We start from the raw sequence: 26,357 nt of genomic DNA on the forward strand, positions 1-26,357 counted from the left end.
TTCACCAGTTTTCTACTATGTGAATAACTGATGTATTTTGGTGGTAATAATACTCAACATCACTTTGTGTTTGTACATACATTTCTTAAGCTTTCTTGTACATTTCCTAGTTCTCCCTGGTGACATGCAGGCAAATCACTGTAAGAGCTCTGGTTTGGGAGCCACACCCACCTGTGTTGGCCTCCTCCATGTACTTATCTCTGTGGTCTTGACTAGTCATTTTACTTTTTGAATCTCAGCTTTGTGAGTATAAAATTGTGAAAATAATAAAACCTATACTTTAGAAACATTATATTCAATAAATATTACCTATCATTGTAGCCACCCTAACCAGTGGAAGTAGTGTGTGGCCCACCAGTAAACAGGTGGAAAGCAGTAGGTGGAATTAGACCTTTGGAGTTGACTCCTTTTTCTAACATATGGGGGTGTTCAGTCACTCAGTCATGCCCGACTCTTTGTGACCTCATGGACTGTAGCCTGCCAGGCTCCTCTGTCCATGGGATTCTCCAGGCAAGAATACTGGAGCGGGTTGCAATTTTCTCCTCCAGAGAATCTTCCCCACCTAGGGATCAAACCCTCCTCTCCTGTATCTCTGGAATTGGCAGGGGGATATCACAAATACCCTAATGTTTAGAGAGAGAATAGAAAGATTAAGAAGTCAAAATCTAGTTAAGGCTGACATTTCCCTTGCTCAGAACGTGCTTCCAGAAAGTTATTTATGCATGAAACTCCAGCTTAACCACAGGAAATGTTGTAGAGATCTTCCTCCACTCACAATGGGGTTACCTCCTGATAAACCCACTGGAAGTTGAAAAATATGATCATGAGGGGAAAAAGCATTTAGTACACCTAATCCATCAAACACTGTAGCTTAGCCTAGCTTACCCTAAACGTGCTCAAAATACTTACTTTAGCCTGAAGGTGGACAAATTCGTCTAACAGAAAGCCTGTCCATTACATGAATGTCTCATGTTATTTCATACTGTACTGAAAGTGAAAAACAGAATGGTTGTATGGGTACAGAAGGGTTCTATGTGTATTGCCTGTTCACCCTCCTGATCAGGTGGCTGACTGGGAGCTGGAGCTGGGTTCGCTCAGCTCAACATCACCAGAGTACAGAGAGTACCTACTGCATATTGCTGACCCGGTAAAAGATCAAAATTAGAGGTACGTTATTAGAAGCAATAAGTATTCTACTTATTGCTTTCACACCATCAAAAAGTGGAAAAATCCTAAGTGGAACCTTCCCAAGTCTTCAAAGTCCGCCTGTCCCTGCTCTGTACTTTTCCCACTCTGCCTTAAGTCCTTGCCCTGTGACCCAGTCCCTACCCCACCTCTGCCCTTCCACTTAGGGGAGGAGTTGTGGATTTCATCTTACTGTGGATTGGTCGACAAGAGAGGGTAAATCAGGGAGGCTCCACCCATCTCACAAGAGGCTGGGGGTGGGCGCTCCCCATTTCCCTCCCTCTAGGACCTGCAAGGAGGTGGGCTGGCCGCGGAGGGCCCGTCCCCTGTCCCTTTAAGGAGGAGGGACGAGCACACCCGGCGTGGCCCCGACCCCGTCCGCGGCCTCATCCCAGAGCAGCTGCAGCCACCGCTCCGGCCGCCCCTCGCTTGGCAGAGTCCGCTGGGCCCCAGGAAGCAAGTCGCCACCATGGTGAAGATAGTGACCGTTAAGACCAAGGCGTACCAAGACCAGAAGCCGGGCACGAGCGGGCTGCGGAAGCGGGTGAAGGTGTTTCAGAGCAGCGCCAACTATGCCGAGAATTTCATCCAGAGTATCATCTCCACCGTGGAGCCGGCGCAGCGGCAGGAGGCCACCCTGGTGGTGGGCGGGGACGGCAGGTTCTACATGAAGGAGGCCGTCCAGCTCATCGTCCGCATCGCCGCCGCCAACGGGGTAAGGGACGCGCCCGCTCCTCGGTCGCCCCGGCCGCGCGTCCGCCGCCCGCCGCGCGCGCTCTCGCGGGGCCACTGCCGCGCGCGCGGCCGCCGAGTCTCCGCCCCCAGCTCCTCGGCGCTCTTTCCCCCGCCGGCGGCCGGGCGCGGGTCGCCCCGGGCGGGAGAGTGGCCGGGGGAGCCCAGAACTGCTCTGCGGACCGCGCCTCCCACCGCTCGCGCACCCCGGCCCTGCCCTGGCTGGGCGGGGACGCGCGAGGCGGGGAGCAGGGCTTGACCTTGGGAGGCCCGGCCCTCTGCCTCCTGCCCCACCTTTCTCTCTCCTCCTCGCCGCTCTTCCCCTACCCGCGCCGTCGTCCGGGCCTCTGACATTTACATTAACCTTCTTTGCCGGTGAAGATACAGTTACCTAGCCGAGCGCGGTCACCTTAACCCTGAAAGGTTAGAGACCGCCGCCTTGCTCAGAACCCTCCTTGCATGCCGCTGGGTTGCCTGCTGTTCCCGCTGGGACCGGCGCTGCCCGCTGGCTGCGAGCCCCAGCCTTTGGGCACCCTCCCCTCTGGTGGTGCGGCGTGCCAGGGCCCGTTCCCCAACCCCTAGTTTGCTGGGACAGAGCTTCTGCCCTCTGCCCTGGCGCCGCCTGGTTGCTGGGGCTCAGGCTTTTGAAAAGGCTAGTCTTTGCCCGGTGGTGCTTCTGGATCTGTTCCACCGAGGTTGCTGGAGTTGAATTTTCATGAGAACAGAACCTACCTACTCAAGCTCGCTCATATGTAAGCAGTCGTGGCAGGCCAGGAAGTTAACGCAACACCTTGGTTCCGCCTCCAAGTCAAGGAACGTTAACCAAGAATGGGCAGTTCCACTAACGTGAGATTTTGAACTAGATTCTTCAGTAAACCGGGTACTTCTGCGAAAATGTGGGTTTATAGACCACAATTGAGGCTGATTGTTTCCTCACTCTTATAAAAAAGTTTTCTAACGGATTTTTTTTTTAAATTTTCTTTCTATAATTAACATAAGATTTGGCTATATGCCCCTCTTCTGGAACTCATTCCCTTCAGTAATGTTTTGATTCATTTTAGCAGTACTTTTTTTCCTCTTATTAATATATTGAGGGCCATTTTGCCAGGCCCTGTGGAAAGCATTTCACTTGCGGTATCTCATCCATCCTCCTCTAGCCCTAGGAGATGGGCTTCCTTGGAGGCTCCAAAAGAATCTGCCTGCCAGTGCAGGAGAAGAGGGTTCCATCCCTGGGTGGGGAAGATGCCCTGAAAAAAGGAATGGCTGCCCAGTATTCTTGCTTGGAGAATTCCATGGACAGAGGAGCCTGGAAGTCACAAAGAGTTGGACAGGACTGAGCGACTAACACACACACACACACACACACAGAGCCCGGTGAGGTAGATGCTATTATGGGCATCTTGAAGATGCCAATGAGAAAACTGAAGCTTAGGCAGGTTTAGCAGCTAATGGCAGCACTTAGAATCTAGTACAGACCTGCTGATTCCAAGAACCTGAACAGTTTCTGGGCATGAAGAGACCCTGGAGTCTGAGGATCTATTTTTCAGTAGTCTCTCAGATCTGACCTGGGAGCAATGTACATTTGCCTCTCTGGGTCAAATAATTTATAAGCATCAGAGAGATATGATTGTCTGGATCTGTTTTCTTTGTGGTCCTGAGTTTTCAGGCAACCTCAAATTCCCTTGAAAGAAGGACGAAGAATGAACAAAAGCTTTATCCTAGTGCAGCTCGTATTCATTTCCCTGTCATCACTTGTGTTGAACTTGCATTTCATTCATTTCTTCAGGAAATATACTGAATCTATATTATATACAGAGAAATGTGTGGAATAAAAAGATGATTCAGCAACAAGACTTTTTCTTAAGAAACTTACAACATAGTGGGAATTTAACGGGTCCAATTCGAACACTGTCCATTTGAGAGTAGTGTGGGATGGAAGGAAAAGAATTAGTTAAGACTAAAAAGTTAAGTTTTTTATTTTAGTATGTATAAAAAACCTCATCACCCTTTTGCTACTGCCCTATTGCTCCCCCCACCCCTTTTAGTCAATCTTTGTAAAAGTTGTCTACATTCACCATCAAGACTCCTCCCGTTCACTCACCATCTCATGCAGTATGGCTTCTGTTTCTTTCACCAATTCACTGACATTGCTCTTGCCAAGCCTCCTGAAGACTTTCTGGTTACTAAATCCATTCAGTGCTGTTTGCTGCTGCTGCTGCTGCTAAGTCACTTCAGTCGTGTCCGACTCTGTGTGACCCCATAGATGGAAGCCCACCAGGCTCCCCCGTCCCTGGGATTCTCCAGGCAAGAACACTGGAGTGGGTTGCCATTTCCTTCTCCTTCAATGCTGTTTAGGCCTTATCTTATGTGACCTTCCTGTTTAATCTCGCATTGCTGACTTCATAATCTGTTAAAGTTCTTACTCCCTTGTCTTGATCACTCTCTCCTGATTCTACTCACGCTTTTTGAGAGTTCCTACATTGACTGCTTACCCTACCTCTATCCTATCCTATTCTCTGGGTTTCTGGTCTCAACTCACTGCCCTCTGATTTTTTTCTTCCTATCTTTCCTCACCAGGGATTTAAATATGTTACTGTTTCTCCTCTGGTGCAATTCAGATAGCGTCTTCAGAAAGCTTTCCCCAGCAGCCTCTCTCTGCCACTCTCCCCGCTTAAGTGATCTTTCTCCATAGATACTTCTAGAATAGATGAAATTATCTGTTTACATGTGACACTCCCTTGTAACTAGGACAATGCAGCTTCCAATGAGTCTTTGTTCTAGTGCCTGAAATTATGAATTGTGAAGTGTATGGAAAATCAAGTATATTCCAGCATTTAACTTAAAGCCATAGTTTATTGCCAATACATTTATTATCATTAAACATCTATTATGTGCTTACTTCTCTTATCAGCCCTTGTGCTATAAGTACTTGGGATATAATATATTCCTGACCTCAGGAAATAGTCTAGAAGTGGAAGTGGACAGGAATAAGCAGATAAACTAGGCTTCCCTGGTGGCTCAGAGGTAAAGAATCCACTTGCAATGCAGGCTTGATCCCTGAGTCGGGAAGATCCCCTGGAGAAAGACATGGGAACCCCACTCCAGTATTCTTGCCTGGGAAATCCCATGGACAGAGCAGCCTGGTGGCTGCAGTCCACGGGGTCACAGGAATCAGACATGACTGAGAGACTGAACCACCACTGCAGTGTGTTCGGTGTTGTGAAGGAGTTATGTGCCAGGTACTGACAGGGCAAGAGCATGGCAGGCCGTACTTGAGAGTGGAAGGTACCATGAGAAAGTCTTCACAGAGGCGTGGTAGTGGATTTGAGGCTTAAAGGATGAGTTGAAGTTTCTAAGGTGCATTTGTCAGGGGAGCAATTCTAGGCAGAATAAATAAAGGAGTTGGGGACAGTTCCCTTGGGCAAATTATTCAATTTCTGATCCTTTGCCCCCCTTGTTTGTGAAAACTGGAAATGACAATACATATCCAGAGAGACTCTTGTGAAGATTAAATGAAGCAACATATTTAAAAGTACCTGGTAGCCTTCTCTCACCTGGAAACTGAATGACACCTGTAGGGAAAGCTCAAGATGAGCTTGAGGGCAGGACTTCCTGTGGTGAATGTTCTGCTAGTATGGGGACACTGAGTTAATCATACCCAACCTGATGCAGATATTAACCTCCACCCACCCACCCCGCCCGGGCCATAGATCTCAGTTTTGTCTCCTACCTTCCTCTACACTTAATGACCCCAACCAAGCTAGAGGGATGCCTTCTTAGATCCCAATAGAGTACAAGTGACAACAGTTTAGCCCAGGCGAGAAAAGAGGGAATTTGGGGTGCCTTCCAAATGCTCATTTACTGCTTAAAGCTTTAGCCCGACAGACAATGTCCTCAACCATTCCCAGTGGGAATTTAGCATTTGGAAGACAGTTCTGGAGTATCCATGTTTCCTACTGTAACATCTCTTGCATCCCAGGAACAGAGGGGACAATTCCTTGTCTCTTTTCCTGACTATATGGCATGGGCCAGGGACATCTGAAAAGTTTGCTGCAGTGAGAAAATAAAGCGATACATGCAGAAGTATCTTGTAAAATATAAAACATGACGTGTGTTTTAGTATGTTTCCTAAAGAGTGTGAAACAACAGAGTTGGAGGGTGGGCTTGTCTCCAACCTACGTCCTCAACACACTTGACTCTCTCACATCTGGTTCCACCTGGAAATTCTTCTCTCCTCTTCAGCCTTAGATCTGGGTTTAGCTGACGCTTCCCTGCTCCTAATCCCTGAATCACGTGCGTCTCTTTCCTGCTTTCATAGCCTGTTTTGCTCACTCCCATAATAACACTGACTGCATCTTATAGCAGTTGTTAATTCGCTCGTCCGTAACCCATCTGGCCTCCAATACAAACCTTTTTGACTGTAAGCCCCAAGTGATGAAGACGGGGCTTGTCTTATTTTCTGCTTTATCCCGGGAGACCCTTCAGATTAACCACAAGTTCCTCTTGAGCTCCTCACCAGTGTTTGTGATCCTCACACTGGTTGGTTTGACCCCCAAATGTCTCCATACCATGTTGATTAAGCCCACTGGACTCACAAAATGTAGTGACCATTTCAACTTACTTTTTAGCAACACAGATGTTTGTAGGCATGTTAGAGTTCAGAATAAGAAACTAATATTTATTCAGAATTAAAATCCTTACCTGCAAATCATACCTGGGAGGAAAGTACTTCATGGGTGGAATCAATCACACTCAACATCAGGCAAAAACAAATTCATGTATCAGTTACCAAAATAAGGCGTGTAGTAGAATCTATAGGAAAAATGGATCTCACCTTCCCTGCATGCCATTTTCTCAGATTTAAGTTTGGAAAAAGCCAAATTTAATTCTGGGAAAATTCTTATAACATATGGATAAGTCTATCAGCCCTGGGGTAGTAGAAATTGGTATTTCCCAAAATTCTTCTCAGGTCTTCTTGCAAACTCACATGACTCATTTGTGTTTTGAAAGCTCTGAAAGTCCTACTTTATATTGCCCAATCCAGTTTTCCCAAACTTTTAACCAGGTATTATAACCATCCCTGAAACTACTTGCTTTGGGATATATTTATTTATGGAAAAGATCAACTGGATGAAATATCAGAAGACCAGAGACCAGGTTCCAACTCTACCATTTCTAGCAGGTTGGGCAAGTCACCCAAATCTTTCTGTACCACCACCTACCTATTGCATTTCTTCTTTTCAGAAACACTTTGGGTCAGTCATAAAGAGGAAGGAAATTGTTCCCAATATGAAAACATAATGTTCAAAGTATTTCAGACTCATGACTAAATCTTCACTGGCCTGATTTGATTGGCAGTCTTCACTGTGTTTACTCAGGGCTTCTTCCACCTTTTCTATCTTGTGTCTTAGGGATTCATGTGAGTGGTGATTGGGAGAAGCATTGGGAAAGGGGATTTCCAACAGCTGAAGTTATAAAAAACAACAAAGCGCCAAGGCAGAGGCACCCCCTTTTCACCCTTTCCAAGCAAGCCTTTAGACTTAGCCCTCTGTGGTCCCTTTGAGGACACCAGGTAAGAAAAGTCTTCTCAAAATTCTCCCAACTGAAAATGAAAATAAGCCCTCAATTACTTGGCACACTCAGTAGCCATTTTTAAAAGGTGACTTCCAACTTTGAGCACAGCTCTAGGGGCCACAGAATGACTAGGTATGTCTGCATCAAGTTCAGGGAAATTTAAGGGAGAATGAATAGACCATTGAAACTTACCTGCTTAACTTTCTTAGAGGTATAGCCCACTCAGATCATTCTTCTGAAAGCTCTTCTAAAGTCTGAAGGGGTTCAAAATATGTCACCGTGGCATAAAAGCTATTTTTAACTGAAGGCATTTGCAAATAGGCATTTTTCTGAACTCCTTTGTCTGCATAAAAGCAGAGTCTTCTCAACTGTCATAAATCCCCTCCCTGGGAGAAGGTTTCTGGAAACCAGGGAAAATTGACTCAGCACCACACCTAAACAGACGTTATCACAAAATTATAATATTGCTTCCCCATTGTTTTAAAGCCTCAGTTATCTTTTTGAAAAGTCATTTGTTTTCCCAACACTGATAACCACAGTGAAAGTGCTCATCTAGATAGAATTTTGAAGCCTGAAAATGTTAGCTTTTCTCTTTTGGCCTCTATGCTTTGTCCCTCCCCTGATTTCTCCATCACTGATGGTCACTTTAAGACAGGAAAAGCTAGGTTGGATAAGAAATCAATGTCCTTAATGGGTTATCTGCTGGTAGGCTAGCTCCCACCATCTGGCAGAGAGTCCCAGGAAAGATTTGAGGCCACAGCCTTTTCTGCTTCATCTGCTGCTTCATGGATAGCTGTATTAGCTTGGGTGCACAAGTGGTCTTCATCTCAGCTCTGCAGTGCACAAATTACTAGGCTTGGGCAACATGGTGTACAAGCCACAGCCAAAGAAAACTTCCCTTGGCAGAATCATAATCTCCATTTCTGCTTGCAGACTGGCTGGTCTCTGTCTGAGCTTCTCTCTGTATTGTGGCAAGAAGCAGCCAACAAACATTCCTCTTCTGAATTCTCCTAACCATCTGCCTAGAGCTACACCTTTGGTTGGCCCATGGTCTGTCTTCCAAGATAGCAGTGGTAAAACTTTTGCCATGGCCATACAAATTATGCTAATGCTGCATATTTAGATTCTGTTTTGGTACAGAACACCAAATTTTACATTAGTTAAAATGTAGGTTTTGGCTGCTATAGCAGAGTTCTAAAATAAGTTACTTAAATAAAATAAAAGTTCCTAGTAATAGAACCCTTTGTAACATACTGGGTGTGGGGAGTCCAGGGCTGGTGTGGTGGCCCCATTGTGTCAGAAGGTGCATGTTTCTTCTCTCTTGTTGATCAGCCTTCCCTAGTGAGTTGCCCTTATCTGCATAGTCCAACATGGCTGCCCACCACCCTATGGTCATTTTAACTAACAGGAAGGGGAGAAAAGGGAAGGAAGGCACACCTTTCTCAGAGACTGCATGTAATCAATTTCATTCTTGTCCCATTGGCTGAAACTTAGGCTAAGGCCTCCTCTTGCTGCAAGGGATGCTGGGAAATACAGGCATACCTCATTCTGTTGCACTTTGCCTTATTATGCTTCTCAGATGCTAAATATTTTGCAAATTGAAGATTGTGGCTATCCTGTGATGAGTTTTTTTCCTATAACATTTGCTCATTTCATGTCTCTGTGTCAAATTTTTGTATTTCTTGCAATATTTCAGGATTTTTTATCATTATTGTATTTGTTACGTGAGCAATGATTTTTGAAGTTATTATTGCAAAAAAATGATAACTTGCTAAAGGCTCAGATGATGATTAGCATTTTTTTAAGCAGTAAAGTACTTTGAAATTAAAGTGTATACATTTTTTTTAGACATAATGCTAATGAACACTGAATAAACCACAGAATAATGTAAACATCACTTTTATACACTGAGAAACCAAAAAATTTATGTGACTTGCTTTACTGCAGTATTCACTTTATTGCAGTGGTTTGGAACTGAACCTGCACTATCTCTGACGTATGCCTATATCAACGTTATGCTGAGTGCTATGTATTAGGCTAAATATTGGGGGTGTCAGTCTAAGGGAGAATTGATATTAGGGAACACCCCACAGTCCTCATTATCCTAAACATGCTTTCCAAATTTAGTGAAAACCACTCAGTTGTTTTCAAGTGATAGAGTTACAGAGAGAACACAGAAACTTAATTTTATATTGGTAACTAGATTTTTTGAAAAGACCTTGACTATCATTTATTTCAACTACAGGCCTAGAAAGGAACCTAGGCACAATCATTCCCGTTATGGAGGACTTTTTAAATAAAGCAACTTTATTGAGATATAATTCACACACCACACAATTTATCCATTTAAAGTATATGACTCTATTTTGTTTTTAGTATATTTATAGCATTATGCCACCATCACCACAATCTAATTTTAAAATATTTCCGTCACCTTAATAGAAGCCTTGTGCATTAGCAGTCAATCCCTCTTGCTCCCCTACCCCTTCATCGTAAGCAACCACTACTATACCTTGTTCTGGATGTGTGCTCGGTCACTCAGTCATGTTGGACTCTTTGCAGTCCTGTGGACCGTAGCCCACCAGGCTTCTCTGTCCCTGGGGTTTCCCAGGCAAGAATATTGGAATAGGTTGTCATTTCCTACTCCAAGGGGTCTTCCCAACCCAGGGATTGAACCTGCATCTCTTCCGTCTACTGCATTGGGAGGTGGATTCTTTACTACTGTGCTACCAGGGAAGTCTGTACTGTACCTGAGGCCTCTATGAATTTGTATAGGTAGATTTTACACAGACTGAATATTCAGTTTTGGTTGCCACACAGAAGTTATATTTGTCAGGTAAAGCCCTGGAAATGCGAGAAACAAAGCAAAGGGTCCACATCAAGAATAGGAGTTAGTGTCCTGTGCTTCTGTGCACACTGTCTGAGCGTTACTGATACACAAAGGTCCTCATTCTCAGGGAGCCTCCAATTGCAGGAAGAAGACTGACACAAAAACAGACAATCACCATTAAATTTTATAAGAGCTAATACTTAAAGAAAAAGAGATCGCTGTTGACTCCAGGCAGGGACGCCTGCCACAGCCTGGGGTGGGAGTGAGTTGGGAGGGGATAGTGTGTTAAGTGAAGGCTTTCTGCAGGAGATGAGCCTACTTTTCACAGCAGACTCCTTGTCCAAAGCCAACCAGGCTGTCAAAAAAAGGAGGAGAAGTTTCTCCAGGAGAACAGCTTCTTCATTTTCGAGTGTAAGCAGTCAGATTTCTTTCTTTTTCTTTTTTACAAATGTATTTGAACTTATATATCTAAATTAGTATTGTTCCCTGCCAAATCACCACTCTGGGAACCGTACACTTATTCCAGTGATGCGTCTAGTGCTGAAAGCATTTTGAAACTCCTCTATGGGAGTTATTTTTCAGTCAGTCGGTTTATGGGTCACCTAGGGAAACCAGTCACATTATTTTAGAGTCATGCCTCATTTTTCACCTAAAACGATATAACAAGATTTGATCACCCACTTTATTCATTAGACGTGGCTCCAACCAATTTTCATCTCTTTCCAAAGTTCACATCTATTCTCAAAGGATGAAATTTGTCATGACTGAAGACTTTCAAAGAAAAGTGCCACAGACTGTAAAGACAGTTGCTGAAAAGGAGTTCCAGAAATGTTAGTGCAGCGTCAACATTGTTTGAATGCATGCGCTGCTTCCCAGGGTGCTTGTCTTGAAGGAGAAATATTAATTTAGATGAAAATACTCTACTCTCGTGTAACTGTTGAAAATGAGTTACATTCTGTACTGTTCAAGCACACTGCCTTGAAAAGAAGAATTTAGAAGACAGGTCATGATGAGGGAGATTCTGGCATGCTGCTTACCTTCTACAGTTTACCGCAGAGTCCTGGGAATTCAGTTCTCTTCTATCCCGATAAACATCTCAACATGTTTCAGTGCATTTAGAAATTGTCCACAGTAGGAAGGTTTGTGAAAACCCAAGTGGACAAAATGACCCTGAGCCTGGAAAGGAATCCTATCAGCTCCAAGCCACAAGAAACAAAAACCTAGATGTTTAGCCTGTAGCCACTTCAGCTCTGAGAGATCATCCCAGGATTGCAAGGAGGCCAGAAAATGGAGCTGGGATGCCATAAATGGGTGGGGATGGGGAAGGACCTTTTGCTTTAGTAATAAAACTATTATGTTACACTGCTCCCATGAGGACTTTGGAAAATACATTTTGTGGAGCAAAATGAAATCCACTTAAAAATGAAGCAAAAGGGAAATAAATGTAGAAAGCTCAGAGGGAATCAGGAATAAGGATGGCTTCTGTCACAGAAGCCAACTGCCTCTCTGTGTTGGGCCATGCAGTTGATGCCAAGCCCTCTGAGGTCAAATCCATGAGAAATACTCTCATCACACAGTTCAGCATAGCCAGTTGCCCTGTAAGTAATGAAGAGAGTAAATAATACCTGCCTTAAAGATTCATATGAGGAGATGAAGTAAAACTTGGGAAGTATTTATCATAATGCCTGATATAAGTGTTTAGTAAACAAAAGATTCTGATGATTCTAATAATGTTTATGGTTTCTCCAAACTGTGAAGCCAGGGGAGGGCAGAGGGGATGGTCTTCTGTGCCTGCCAGCACCTCCCATTCCATCTCTGTCCATACATTATCCCTTGAATTTGATCTGTGAGGCAGAGGTTCACAGTTGCTGTGTCAGTCACGAGCCCATTGATCTGAGGCCTTCACCTCATTGGAGCCGTGAGCTAGCAGTGGGTAGTTGAAGATGGGTATTTTAGGATGGATCTGAGGGATGGTTAGCTGACCCATGCCAATGTCAATGGTAGACTAGAAGCTTCAAGAGATGTATGCTGGCATTGCTGTGAACCTCCTGGACTACATGGATTTTCTCATTCAGTAAGCATTGCAGAGCACTCTTTATGTGCCAGGCAGTGTGAGATGGTTGTAGGTACAAAAATGAATAAGATAAAGCCTTTGTTCTCAGGATTCATGCCAATAGAGGAGAATTTATAAGCAGTTATAAAAATATGATTCGAATACTAGTGTATTAGCTTCCTGTTGCTGTTATGACAAATGACTCCAAACTGGGTGGTTTAAAACTACAGAAATGTATTTTCTCACCATTCTGGAGACCAGAAGTCTGAAATCAAGGTGTTGGCAGGGTTATACTCTCACTGAATCTCCCCAGGGAGAAGTTCAGGGAATCAAAGGAACACAGAGCCACTCAACCCCACCTTGAAGGGGAAGGGAAGACCAAGGATGTCTTCTCTTCCCAGGCAAGGTAATTTCTGAGCAAGTACAGATGATAAAGAGGAATCAGGGAGAACTTAGCTGAAAGTGAAGTGACGGTGGAGGCAGGGTACAATCACTTTTATAAAATGCATATACCTGATACCTAATACCAATGCTGTCCTATTTAAAGTATGCTAATAGTAATGACCAAGAAGATTCCAGAGCTCCATTATTATTCACAGTGCTTCTGTAGTCTCCTGACATAATGTCAAATGAAAGACAGGCCATTTGGTGGCTCCTTACCAAATAACTTTAGTTCATAGTGATGGGTTGGAATGGAAGATTTTGATTCACATCTCAGTTGTACAATTTATTGTACAATATCATGTATTCTGGCTTCCCTGGTGGCTCAGATGGTAAAGAATCTGCCTGCAGTGCAGGAGACAGGGTTTCGATCCCTGGGTCGGAAGATCCCCTGGAGAAGGGAATAGCTATTCACTCCAGTATTCCTGCCTGGATAATTCCATGGGCAGAGGAGCCTAGCAGTCCATGGGATTGTGAAGAGTTGGACACGACTGAGCGAACGATTAACACTTTCATATTTTTCATCATGTATTCCACTTAATGAAAACTCAGTTTTTGCGCTTGTAAAATGGAATCAATTCTAGCATCTGCTCTATTGGGGAGTTTTATGATAACTGGTTTAAATAATGAGCATACAAAATTTTGGGGAACTGTAAAGTGCAACTCAAATGAGAGTTTCACTGTTGCTTTAGGAGAGTCACACCATGGTGACTTTTTTTTTAAATCCTTTTTTTCTTAATTTTTTAATTGAAAGATAATTGCTTTACAGAATTTTATGGTTTTCTGTCATACATCAACAGGGATCAACCATAGGTACACCCATGTCCCCTCCCTCCCAAACCTTCCTCCCATCTTCCTCCCTATCCCACCCTTCAGCCCTTCTGACTCAGGGAGCTCAATCATGGTGACTTTTGACTTAAGCTTCCTGCCAAAACAAATCTCAACATCCAATTTTATCTATCATCTTTCAAAGTCCAAAACTCAGATGTGCTAAAGAATAACCAGAAAGTAAATATATCATGCCATTTTGAGGATCTTACTGGTATATCCATATTACCCCTTTTACATTAGAATTTTGTTTCAGTATAACTTTTTTTTTTCAGTGTAACTTTTGATGTCAGACAGACATGAGTTTGATTCCTAGATATGCTGTTTATTAGCTGTTTAATCTTGAGCAAACTGTCTGAATTCTTTTGTTTTCTTTACTCATTTGTAAAATTAAAATAATGTGTCTTTAGAAAATAAGAAGATAATGTGTAGGAAGTTACGTTGCACAGCTCCTCACACATAGTCATCATGAGCAGGTTGCTACACTGGGTAGTAGGGATTTTGATGAGGAATACAGACACTTTCACCTTTACTTTGCTTAGAGTCCCCCAGGCAGCTCCCACCTTCTCAGTTTCACTTCTTTTCTTCCAGTTGGCCAGTAACCTATCCAGATGCTCCACACCTATTAGCCTATAAATTTCAGAAAAGAAATGTCTTTCTTACAGAGAGTGTTTCATGCACAGGTCCTGGGGTAGGGTGGGGGACCTGCTCTACATAATTTTAGGTTTCTGAAATATATCATCAGCCTGATACTCAGTTATCTCAAAAGAATACAGCACCAAGCCCCCAAATCAGCAAAGTTGTCCCTAAATGGCTCAGTACTAATCACGGTGTTTGGTATTTGCACACCAGGTCTACTCATTAGGGTTTTAGGGCAGTGGTTCTAGTACAAGTTGGTTGGGTCTGCTTGCTCCAGCAACTTCTCCTGAACAACATTTGAGGGGTGATTTTACCCGCCAATATGTGCAGAGCATTTTCTCGTTGCTCAGTATTGGACTGTGCATTTGGGGTACACACAAATGTGTAAGTGGTCTCCAGCTCCCTGTGGAGCTTGTCATACAGTGGGCACTGCAAGACAGTGTGGCGGTGCCTCTGTAATTGTCATTGGGAGTCCAGGGAGAGGAGCATTGGAGAGGCAGTTAGAAGCTTCCAGGGGAGATGTGTTTGAGCCAAGTCCTGAAAGATGATGAAAAGGAAGCCTGGGAAAATGTGGAGACATTCCACGTAGAGGCAGTGGCAAAACAAGGAGGCCATTGTGGAAAGCAAGCCCACAGGCTTCAACTTTAAATAGAACTCCATAGCAGAGAGGGAGGAGAATGGCAGGGCAGCCTGAGATGAGTTATCACCACGCAGGTCCTTAACATCAAGGCTTTCTGTTATACACAGGCCAGCCTGAGACCCAGTCTGAGAATTATCTTATGATCCCAGTGGGAATCAGGAATCTTAGAGACATTAAGTTAACAAATGTAGAAAGCTATTTATAAGGGGGCTAGAGTATTTGTCCAGTAACATATGAAGGCTGTATCAGTTTGCTAAGCCTATCTGGCTTTAACCAGCAGATTATATGGCATGTAACCATCTGTATATGACCTGATGTTTTCATCAGGGTGAGTTTTAAAACTTGGGTTGGTTGGTCTGAATCCATATTGTAGAATGAATGATGCACAGCTCACTAAGCTAGATTTCACGTTCATTTAACAACAAAAAGAGAGATGTACACTGCAGCTGTACTGTTTCCCCTCAGTTTAGTCACTAAGTCGTATCTGACTCTTTGCGACCCCATGGACTGCAGCACGCCAGGCTTCCCTGTCCATCACAAACTCCCAGAACCTACTCAAACGCACGTCCATCGCATCAGTGATGCCATCTAACCATCTCATCCTCTGTCGTCCCCTTCTCCTCCCACCTTCAGTCTTTCCCAGCATCAGGGTCTTTTCAAATGAGTTGGTTCTTTGCATCAGATGGCCAAAGTTTTGGAGTTTCAGCTTCAGCATCAGTCTTTCCAAAGAATATTCAGAACTGATTTCCTTTAGGATGGACTGGTTGGATCTCCTTGCAGTCCAAGGGACTCTCAAGAGTCTTCTCCAAAACCACAGATCAAAAGCATCAATTCCTCTGCACTCAGCTTTCTTTATAGTCCAACTCTCACATCCATACATGACTACTTGAAAAACCATAGCTTTGACTAGATGGACCTTTGTTGGCAAAGTAATGTCTCTGTTTTTTAATATGTTGTCTAGGTTAGTCATAGCTTTTCTTCCAAGGAGCAAGTGTCTTTTCATTTCATGGCTGCAGTCACCATCTTCAGTGATTTGGGAGCCCCCCAAAATAAAAGTCTCTCACTGTTTTCATTGTTTCCCCATCCATTTGCCATGAAGTGATGGGACCGGATGCCATGATCTTTGTTTTCTGAATGTTCAGTTTTAAGCTAACTTTTTCACTCTCCTCTTTCACTTTCATCAAGAAGCTCTTTAGTTCTTCTTCACTTTCTGCCATAAAGATACTCTTCTGGAACTCTCTTGCTTTCTCCATGATCCAGCAGATGTTGACAATTTGATCTCTGGTTCCTCTGCCTTTTCTAAATCTAGCTTGAACATCTGTAAGTTCACGGTTCACATACTCTTGAAGCCTGGCTTGGAAAATTTTGAGCATTACTTTGCTAGCATGTGAGATGAGTGCAATTGTGCGGTAGTTTGAGCATTCTTTGGCATTGCCTTTCTTTGGGATTGGAATGAAAACTGACCTTTTCCAGCCCTGTGGCCACTGCTGAGTTTTCCACATTTGCTGGCATATTGCGTGTAGCAATTTCACAACATCATCTTTTAGGATTTAAAATAGCTGGAATTCCATCACCTCGACTAGCTTTGTTCGTAGTGATGCTTCCTAAGGCTCACTTGACTTCGCATTCCAGGATGTCTGGGTCTAGGTGAGTGAGCACACCATCGTGGTTATCTGGATCACGAAGATCCTTTTGTATAGTTCTCTGTATTCTTGCCACCTGTTCTTAATATCTTCTGCTTCTGTTAGGTCCATACCATTTCTGTCCTTTATCGAGCCCATCTTTGCATGAAGTGTTCCTTTGGTATCTCTGATTTTCTGGAAGAGTTCTCTGGTCTTTCCCATTCTATTGTTTTCCTCTATTTCTTTGCACTGATCACTGAGGATCACTTATCTCTCCTTGCTATTCTTTGAAACTCTGCATTCAAATGGGTATATCTTTCCTTTTCTCCTTTGCCTTTAGCGTCTCTTCTTTTCTCAACTATTTGTCAGGCCTCATTAGACAATCATTTTGCCTTTTTGCATTTCTTTTTCTTGGGGATGATCTTGATCACTGCCTCCTGTACAATGTCATGAACCTCTGTCCATAGTTCTTCAGGCACCCTATCAGATCTAATCCCTTGAATCTAATTGTCACTTCCACTGTATAATTGTAAGGGATTAGATTTATGTCGTACCTGAATGGTCCAGTGGTTTTCCCTACTTTCTTCAATTTAAGTCTGAATTTGGCAGTAATGAGTTCATGATCTGAGCCACAGTCAGCTCCCAGTCTTGTTTTTTCTGACTATGTAGAGCTTCTCCCTCTTTGGCTGCAAAGAGTATAATCAGTCTGATTTTGGTATTGACCATGTGGTGATGTCCATGTGTAGAGTCTTCTCTTATGTTGTTGGAAGAGGATGTTTGCTATGACCAGTGCATTCTTTTGGCAGAAGTCTGTTAGCCTTTGACCTGCTTCGTTTTATACTCCAAGGTCAAGTTTGCCTGTTACTCCAGGTAGCTCTTGACTTCCTACTTTTGCATTTCAGTCCTCCATAATGAAGAGGACTTCTTTTTTGTTTGTTAGTTCTAGAAGGTCTTGTATGTCTTAATAGAACCATTCGACTTCACTTTCTTCAGCATTACTGGTCAGGGCATGGACTTGGATTACTGTGATATTGAATGGTTTGCCTCGGAAATGAACAGAGATCATTCTGTCGTTTTTGAGACTGCATCCAAGTACTGCATGTTGAACTCTTGTGTTGACCATGATGGGAGGGAGGTTCAGTGCAGCTGTGCTGTTTCCCCTAGGTCTCAGCGGAGGGGCTGGGGTCGTCCATGACCTTTTTTCTCTTGTTACTAAAGTAACAAGAGTGTCTGTCACTCTGACTTTTACCTCATCACTTTTCTACCCCACACTGAAGTTCACCTTCTGGAATGAGCACCTTGAAAACCTCTCTGTCTCTCCCGGCAGTTACCCAGTGCTTCTCCAGGAAAGCAGCACAAGCCTTTGGCCTCAGCCACACAGACTAACCAGCTCTACCTCCTTCACTATTGCTCCTTCTAATTCTGTTCCTTTTTGTTACTGCACAAGTCTGTGTCCTATAGAAACTACCTGAAATGTCAGGTCTCAGGCAGAGGTTCTCTGTTGTGCTTTGGAAAGTCCTCTGTGATGGTGGGAGGAATTTTATAGTTGAAGTGGGTCTCAGCATGAGGACTGCTTACTTGACTACTGCCTGGAAAAACTCACCTCTGTTCATCAGGGACCCTATTCACCGATGTCCTGTAACTCTCACTACTGACAACTTAGCCACTCAGACTTTTGTTAACTATCCACCGTACTTCATTCCAGGCACTGAGGTTACAGAGGAACAAGTTCTGTCTTTCTCCTTGTCACTGAGCAAGGAAGGATGCTTGCTTGTATATGCACCGTGTTATTTAGTGATAAGAACCAATACTCTGGGGCAAAGGAAAGAGGTATATTGCGGGGGGAGTCCGCCCAAGGGTCTCTCACACCAGCCACCCAGCTGCAAAGGAATCAGCTGTCACTGGAGCTGGGCTTTTTCTCTCTCTCTTTTTTTAACCATTTATTGTATTAGTTTCCTGGGGCTGCTGTAACACACAGTACCATAAAGTGAGTGGCTTAGAACAACAGAAACTTACTCTCTCACAGTTCTGGAGGCTGACAAGTCTTAAGTGCAGTGGGTTGTACAGGCACCAAAACTCATATTTTCCACTTGGACAATATCGATTTGAGAGTTACCTGGAATCTATTTCCTCTTAATTTTCTCCAAGTTAAAATGCATTTGATTATCCAAAGGCGCCATACAGCTTATTCATGAGCTTTGGCATTAAAACTGGCACGAAAGCCTGCCTTCCAATATATTAGTTGTAAGACTCTGAGCACATCATTTATTCTCTAAGCCTGTTTCCTCATCTGTAAAATGGGGATGATGAAGATATCTGTATCACAGGGTTGTTATTTGCATGTTACTTGCATGAGAACCTGCATGTAGTCCTATGATAAGCCCTTTATGTGATCTCCTTTAATCTTATCAACAACTCTTAACAAGTTGGTATTTAGATCTCTGTTTCACAGATGAGGAAATAGAGGATCACTGATTTGTTCAAGATCTTCAAGATACTACAAATTATCAGGAGTAGGGATTCAAACCCAGATTTCCACTGTGCTGAATTCTTCAAGGAAATTAATTTTAATAGAGTTATCTGGAACACTGTTCCCAAATCTTTTGTGTTGTGGTATAACATTTGATTTTCCTGAAGCCTTGTTCTCACTTAAATCTTAAGGCCCAGTGAGAGTCCTACCTCTGCCCACTTGAGCTGCTGTTCATCCCAGGAGTTCCCATAAATGATGTAGAGTAGAAAAAATGATCACATTTCTTTAGATCGCTGTTTTAAAAGCTGTTTCTTGTTGAGTACTTGCCATTCACATGGCCACCTGTTATAATAGGAGGGTAGGCTCGGGGCCAGATTGCCTGTGTTCAAAACCTGTCTCCACACTTTTCCAGCTACTTGACCTTGGGTGGATGATGTAACCTCTGTGTCCTGAGGTAGGGGCTGAGAATAATGGTATTGATCTTGTAGGGTTGTTGTGAAGATTGAGTTAATGCTTGTAAAGCTCTTGGGATACTGCCCAGCATATTGAGACCTATTGCAATGGTCTCCTACTGTACACAGCCTTTAAAGCAGTGTCATTGTCCCTGTTTTACAAATAAGAAAACTGAAACCAGAAAGACCATACACAGCCAGAAGCTGGCAAAGGCAGGATTTAGACCCAAGACTGTCTGACCTCTTCCTTTACCTTTTCCCTTCCCTGTTGTAGGTGTCTGCTCTGACTGACCCATAGCATTGATCCATCCACTCCTGCCTGGGCCTTCTGCTCTAGAGATCAAGGCATGTGTTAGAAAGATGGAATAAGTCTTTGCCAATATCTCTGTTTTGGTTGTTTATGTAACATTTACTGAGTGGCTAGTCTATAGCCAGGCATGGTGATAAGAACTTTGCATGCCTTTCTTCACTGATGTCAGAACCTTTAAAGGAAATTTTTCTATCCCCATTTTACAGACAGTCCAGCTCAAAAAGATCCCATAGAAAAAGATGTCCTTCCTTTCAGTTTCTTTACGGCTGCACATCCAGTTTGGCTAAGCCATGTAATTGGAAACATCCTTAGTAATGAGATAGAAAACATAACATCACTGTTCCTCTGTTCCTCTTAGAAGTCAATAAATCCACCACATTTTTACTGTTTGATAGAGGGTCAATCACTGACTACCACGAAACTCCCAGGGACACAGGAAATCTTCCTTGTGTTTCCATTTTCTACCACAAGAGGGAAACATACAACCATAAATGATTTGAAAATAAAGCCATTCTTGACATAGCCTTCTTTTTACTAAGAGTGGTGAGTGCCATACTGTGGTTACCTAGGTGAGGTGACATTCCACTGGAAATGGTCCTGTGGCTAGGAGTTGCGAGCCGCCCGCTTGGTTCAGAAATCCCAACGGGTGGACCAAAGCTATTGCTGTCACAGTAAGAAAACAGCAATTGGCTGGATTTTCAAGCAGTTGTTAGGCTGCACTGTTGTAGGGCCAACCGAGAGTAAAATGCGAATTTTGCCACCAAGGTCTGGTATCCAGGTTCACACTCAGGGTGTGTCCCCGCAGTATCCAAGAATTTTCCAGACAGACCTAGGCTCTCTGGATCTCCGCTACAGAGAAAATGTGATGTAAGAGACGTTTGGATGTTGGTTTGCCTTTCTCTGTGAGATTGGGGGCCTTCCCTCCGGTCACACCGTCAGATGAAATTGCTACTGAAAAATGACTTCCAAGCGAGTGTTTTCAAGCAGTGTGTGACTCTTAGCACACAGAATGCTGGGAAAGCTATGTTCCTTCAAGGAAGCATAGGCATCAACAGAGTGTGTTTTCAGGCCTCTATCTGTCAGGAACTGTATAGCTTCTAAGACGTGAGACCTCCAGGTTTGCCCAGATGACCTAACTTCCAGACTGAGGGCACTGTATCTCCCTGCACTTTCTGAGCCTTGTAAACACATTCCTAGGTCATACCAGGACTGCCCATGAGGAAGCAGGCTGCGGGAGTGTGTCTGAGAGTTCTGGGTGCCATACTGTGGTCACCTAGACAAGGTGACATTAGCTCAAATGGTAAAGAATCTGCCTGCGATGTAGGAGAGCAGAGTACGATCCCTGGGTTGGGAAGTTCCTCTAGAGAAGGGAATGGCAATCCACTCCAGTATTCTTGCCTGGAGAATTCCATGGACAGAGAAGCCTGGTGGGCTACAGTCCATGGGGTCACAAAGAGTTGGACACGACTAAGCAACTAACACATACTTTTTACCAAAGGATTTTGATACATAATTCCTAGTAATTAGACAGAATATGGGAAAATATTCTATTAGCTCCAAATGAATATTCTTCAGGAATTTAAATGAAAAAAAATTTTGAGGATGCTCCAAAAGGAAATAAGGTAAAAATACATATAAAAATTTTATATGAACTATATACATTGATTTTTTGGGTCAGAATGATTAAATATTTATAATTTCTTATTAGACAGGAGTCCTCTTGACATGTACTTTTTGTATGAAAGTTAATTCCTAAACCTTGAGCATCTTCACAGTGGGGAGATTGTTTTTAGATTTAACCACGCAAATTAAGAATGGCACTTGTGGAGTGAAAACACTTTCTAAAAATTTTCTCTTTCCTCTGAGCACTCAGCACACTTACAAGCTCTCATATTTTTTTTCTTTTTGAAATGACTTGTTGACCTATTTATCTCTCCGTTTAGACCCGAAGTTCAACGACTTGAATCTGTCATCTGCTGGTGGTCCACGGTGCCTGATGGAGAAAGTCAGTTTACATAGTAACTATTGGACACAGGGGTGGGTCAGCAGAGGGACAGCAGACTGACGGATGCTAAAGGATGTACACGCTTCCAGGCAGAAGTTCTGTTTGTTTTTAACATCAAAATACGCTTCAGGAGTGTGGTTTTAAAACAATGATTTTGTTTATGTTTGGCTGCATTAGATCTTGTTAGGGCACATGGGCTTTTCTCTAGTTACAGCAAGGAGGGGGCTGCCCTCTAGCCGCAGTGCGGGCTTCTCATTGTGGGGGCTTCTCTTGTCTGGAGCACGGGCTTTAGTGCACTCGGGTGTCAGTAGCTGGGGCTCTCAGACTCTCGAGCACAGCCTCAGTAGTGGTGGTGCTGGGCTTAGTTGTTCCCAGGCGTGTGGGATCTTCCCGGATCAGGGATCAAACTCACATCTCCCACTTTGGCAGGCAGATTCTTTACCACTGAGCCACCAAGGAAGCCCAGGAGTATTTTTTGAACCTGAGATTCTGCACAGCTCTAAGCAAACCATCTGGTCCTCATAATTCTTCTGGCATTGTACCTTTAGAGCTTAATGTAGTTTCTCCTTTTCTTTAAAAGACATTTCCTAACTCTATTAAAACAGATATACTTATGGATAGGTATTAAAAGCAGCTGTATATTTGCAAATTGATTGAGGGCAGTCATAAAAGCTAACTCTAATGCAGGGCTCACAGGGCACTGGAACCAGCCAGTGCAAAGTTTTTTTCATTTGTTAACTCATCGTATCTTTATACAACACACCTGTGTACTTGTTTCTTTGCTTTTTTTAAAAACTCTCTTTAAAAGATGCATTTTTAAAGAATAATTGAGGAGTAAGTGACATATAACATTGTATTAGTTTCAGGTGTACAATCTAATGATTCGATATTGCAGTGTTATCAAATGATCACCACAGTTAAGTCTAAGGAGGTGCGATTTTCAATTCCCACTTCAAAGATGAGAAAATGTGGGCACTGAGAGGTTAAGTACTTTGTTTAAGAGCTCCTTGTGGTTGGCTGAGGATCTCAGACTGTGAAGTCAGGGGGTTTCTTTTTTTCCCCTTCTTGCCAGGATGGGACAGCAGGTGGAGCCTGCCTCATACCTGGTGAGTGGAGCCATGCATTGCAGAGCCCCATTCAACACAGTGAGGAGCTGTAGGTGTGGCAAGTAATAGAAACCCAGTCTGCTAGAGGGAGCCTGCAACAGGACTGTACCGTAAGGCCAGAGGGTCTCCTGAAAGCCAGGGGCAGGGTGGGCACATGCGCCTTACAAGGATCTGAAGCAGGAGTAGCCCGGGCAGTTAGCCTCGGACTCTCCTCTGTTTGTCTTTGCATGTTTGCTTCATTTTCCTCTCTCTCTGCTGACTCAATTGTCAATGTAAGTTGGTGGGGTTTGTGAGTATGTGTGTGTTTATGTGTGTGTCTGTATGGGTGTGGATGAGATCTTTGTTATAAATTCATTTACTCAAACTCCTATGAATATTACAAGTTTAGAAATCAAATATGTTTGTTTACTTTTTGAAGCCTTTGTCTAACAAGCAAAAGTGTGAAAATATTCCCATTGTTCTCATGTAATCTAATAATGATAATAGCAGATACTTGTGCAGGGTTCCCTACACCAGCACTGGTTTTAGACTTTTCTGTATATTACTTCATTCAATGGTGACTGTGACAACACGGGGGATGCGGGGCTGTTGTTCTCAGTTTTTCAGATGGGGGCAGTGGAAGCCCAAAGAGGTTAAGTAACTTGTCTGAGGTCACACAGCCAGTGACGGGCAGAACTCGGTTCCAACTCCATCAGTCTAGCCCTAAAGTCCATTCCTTGAAACACTGCAGTTAGCTGTCTGCATCTGATGATTTAAATATAAAAATATGGTACATTCAAAGTTTTCTTGACTTTTCCAGTAATGTTTATAACTTTTATAAAATTCTCTTAAAATCATAAGCCAAAATAAATTACTCAACTATACATTGTAAATTGGTATCACAGGGCTGACCTGTTAGGTAAACTAATATCCCAAATTCTCTTAATGTACTTAAAATATAGATTTTCTCCCAGACTTATTACAAAACAGTAATACTATGTTTGGTTTATTTTATTATCTTTCTACTATGAGTTTGCTTCACGTCAATACTTAATTCTAAATCTTTTTAGTTAAAAAGTGCCCAATTCAAAAATCATTCTCTTATTCCAAGCAATTGGCCTTCCCTGTTGGCTCAGATGGTAAAGAATCTGCCTGCCCTGCAAAAGACCCGGGTTCGATCCCTGGGTCAGGAAGATCCCTTGGAGAAGGAAATGGCTACTCACTCTAGTAATCTTGCCTGAAGGACAGAGGAGTCTGGTGGGATACAGTCCATGGGGTTGCAAAGAGTCAGACATGACCAATTGACTAGCACACACTTCCACTGGAATTGGGGGTGACATTGGCTGGAAATCTAACAGTGGAACTGCCCCAGTCCAGAACTCATGCCAACAGGGGGGTCTCAAGTGGCTTGTGTTCACAGACCACTTTCCCCAGTTCTCATGTCTCATAAGTCTGCAGTCCTTACTCTCTTGAGAAGATCCATCTAACTGATATTCTACCTGAAACTACTCTGAATTCTTTTCCAATTCTGTGTATCAGGTCCCCAGCTCTTAGATGTGCCTGAGTGATCCAGAGATGGATCTGCATAGTAGCTGTCTCATGTTCTCATGTGTTCTCATGTCTGCCAGTTACAGTTCTATAGATAATCTCAAGACATGCGGCCCCTCCCTGCCCCACAGCTTCCAAGTTTACCTGTCTTCCCAGTTCAAAGACTAACTAAATCTGACTGGTACGCTTTTGAGTCCTAATTCTAGATTCCTAGAAGAGAAAATATGAGTGATCCAGCTTTGGTCATTTGTCTGCCCTTGATGATCATGGCCTGAGTCCCAAAGTAGAAACATGGCCCTAGAAGTCCACTTTTGTAGGGTGGGGTCAGGAACAGTTCTTAGAGAAAAGAGTGAGCAGAAGGGGTCAGAGGAAAAAGAGGTTGTTTGGGTAGTGTCTTCATGTTGGAAGAGAGTAAACTACAGAGCCCAAACTGGCCAAGGACTCAGAGTTGAAGAAGTCTTATGTAAGAGGAGCATCTCTGGACAGGGTCACAGAGATCAGGATCTTCAGATCCACTTCAGCTGCAGAGGGAATCCTTTTTGCAAGCCTTGGTTAATCTTTTTCCAGTCTTTCCTTCTCCAAGCTATTTGATACACTACTGGCAGCCAGTCAACTTTAAAAAAAAAAAGCAGTTTGTATTCCTTTTGCTTAAAAATATCTAGCTTCTGGTGCCTACAAAATAAACCTTACTGTGGTCCATGAGACTATGCAACCTTGTCCCAGCTGCTTCTCCAGCCTCACCCCATCACTGCAGCCTCTTCAGAGCCACAGTCCTGTCCAGGCACCGCTGGGACAGCACTGAGGCCACCAGGTTGTGACGGCTCCTCTAACATGAACTTCTTAAGAATAAAGGTCCATTCACGTTTTTTTCTCTCCTTACCACTCCTCAGAATGTGAATAAAAATTCATATCTTTATATCATTTTCTGGTTCACAAGGGTTTTCATAGACTTTCATTGTGAGGCAGGTATCATCATCCTATTTTCATCCTCAGGGCATTGAGGATGGAAGGGTGAGGGGCTAACATTTACTGATAATCTGCTGGATACCAGACACAGGTCATAAGTGTTTCCATACATGTTGCCTGATTCAGTACTCATAACAACCTTCATTGTGATCCCTAGCTTATCAACTCAGGTCAATTAAGTGAATTGTTCAAGATTATACATCTCAAAAAACAAACAAACAAACAAAAAAAAGATTATACATCTCATGTATTTTAGAAACCAATATATTTTTTTAAATTGGAGGATAATTGCTTTACAACGTTGTGTTGATTTCTGCTCCACATCAACATGAATCAGCCATAGGTATACATATGTCCCCTCCCTCTTGAACTTCCCTCCAACCTCCCACTCCATCCCACCCCTCTAGGTTGTCACAGAACACTGGGTTTGAGCTCCTTGTGTCACACAGCAAATTCCCACTGGCTGGCTGTTTTACATATGGTAATGTATATGTTTCAGTGCTGCCCTCTCCTTCCCCTACTGTGTCCAGGAGTCCGTTTAGAGTCCAAGATTTGAGCCCTGGTTGTGTCTGGCTCCTGAACCTGTGGTCTTTGCATTATCCTGCAGTGTCTCCTCTGTGGCAGGCATTCATTGCAAGCTTACTTACTGTTGGTTGGAGAAATGAATGACTTTTCCCAGCTTGTGATTCCTGTCACTGGAATCACAGGTCATAAGTGTTTTTTTGGTACATGTTGCCCAATTCAGTGCTCAGAACAAACTTCATTGTGATCCCTAGCTTACAGACTTGGGTCAGTTAAGTGAATTGCTCAAAATTGTACCTCTCATACATTTTAGAAACCAATATATATTTTTTTAATTGGAGGATAATTGACCCCAACACTTGGACAGGCGCCTGCAGCATCACAAGCATAGAGTTTTGACCTGAGTTGTCTGCTGATCCCTGCTGCCTTCAGCCCAGTTAGTAGCTTACTTTCTA

General features: G+C 43.3%; 1 protein-coding gene across 1 annotated transcript in view; it reads left to right on the forward strand.

Annotated features, from left to right (window-relative positions):
* Positions 1-1,455: 1,455 nt before the first annotated feature.
* Positions 1,456-26,357, forward strand: part of PGM1 (phosphoglucomutase 1) — a 64,604-nt gene continuing 39,702 nt past the window's right edge. The window contains exon 1 of the mRNA XM_055401935.2: positions 1,456-1,900. Within this exon, the coding sequence (XP_055257910.2) occupies positions 1,655-1,900 (246 nt within the window). The 5' untranslated portion in view covers positions 1,456-1,654. The remainder of the gene's footprint in view (positions 1,901-26,357) is intronic.

This window comes from Moschus berezovskii, chromosome 4 (assembly GCF_049115385.1).
Source record: "Moschus berezovskii isolate FMDL1 chromosome 4, NW_MosBer_1.0, whole genome shotgun sequence".
In the NCBI taxonomy this organism is placed as follows: Eukaryota; Metazoa; Chordata; class Mammalia; order Artiodactyla; family Moschidae; genus Moschus; species Moschus berezovskii.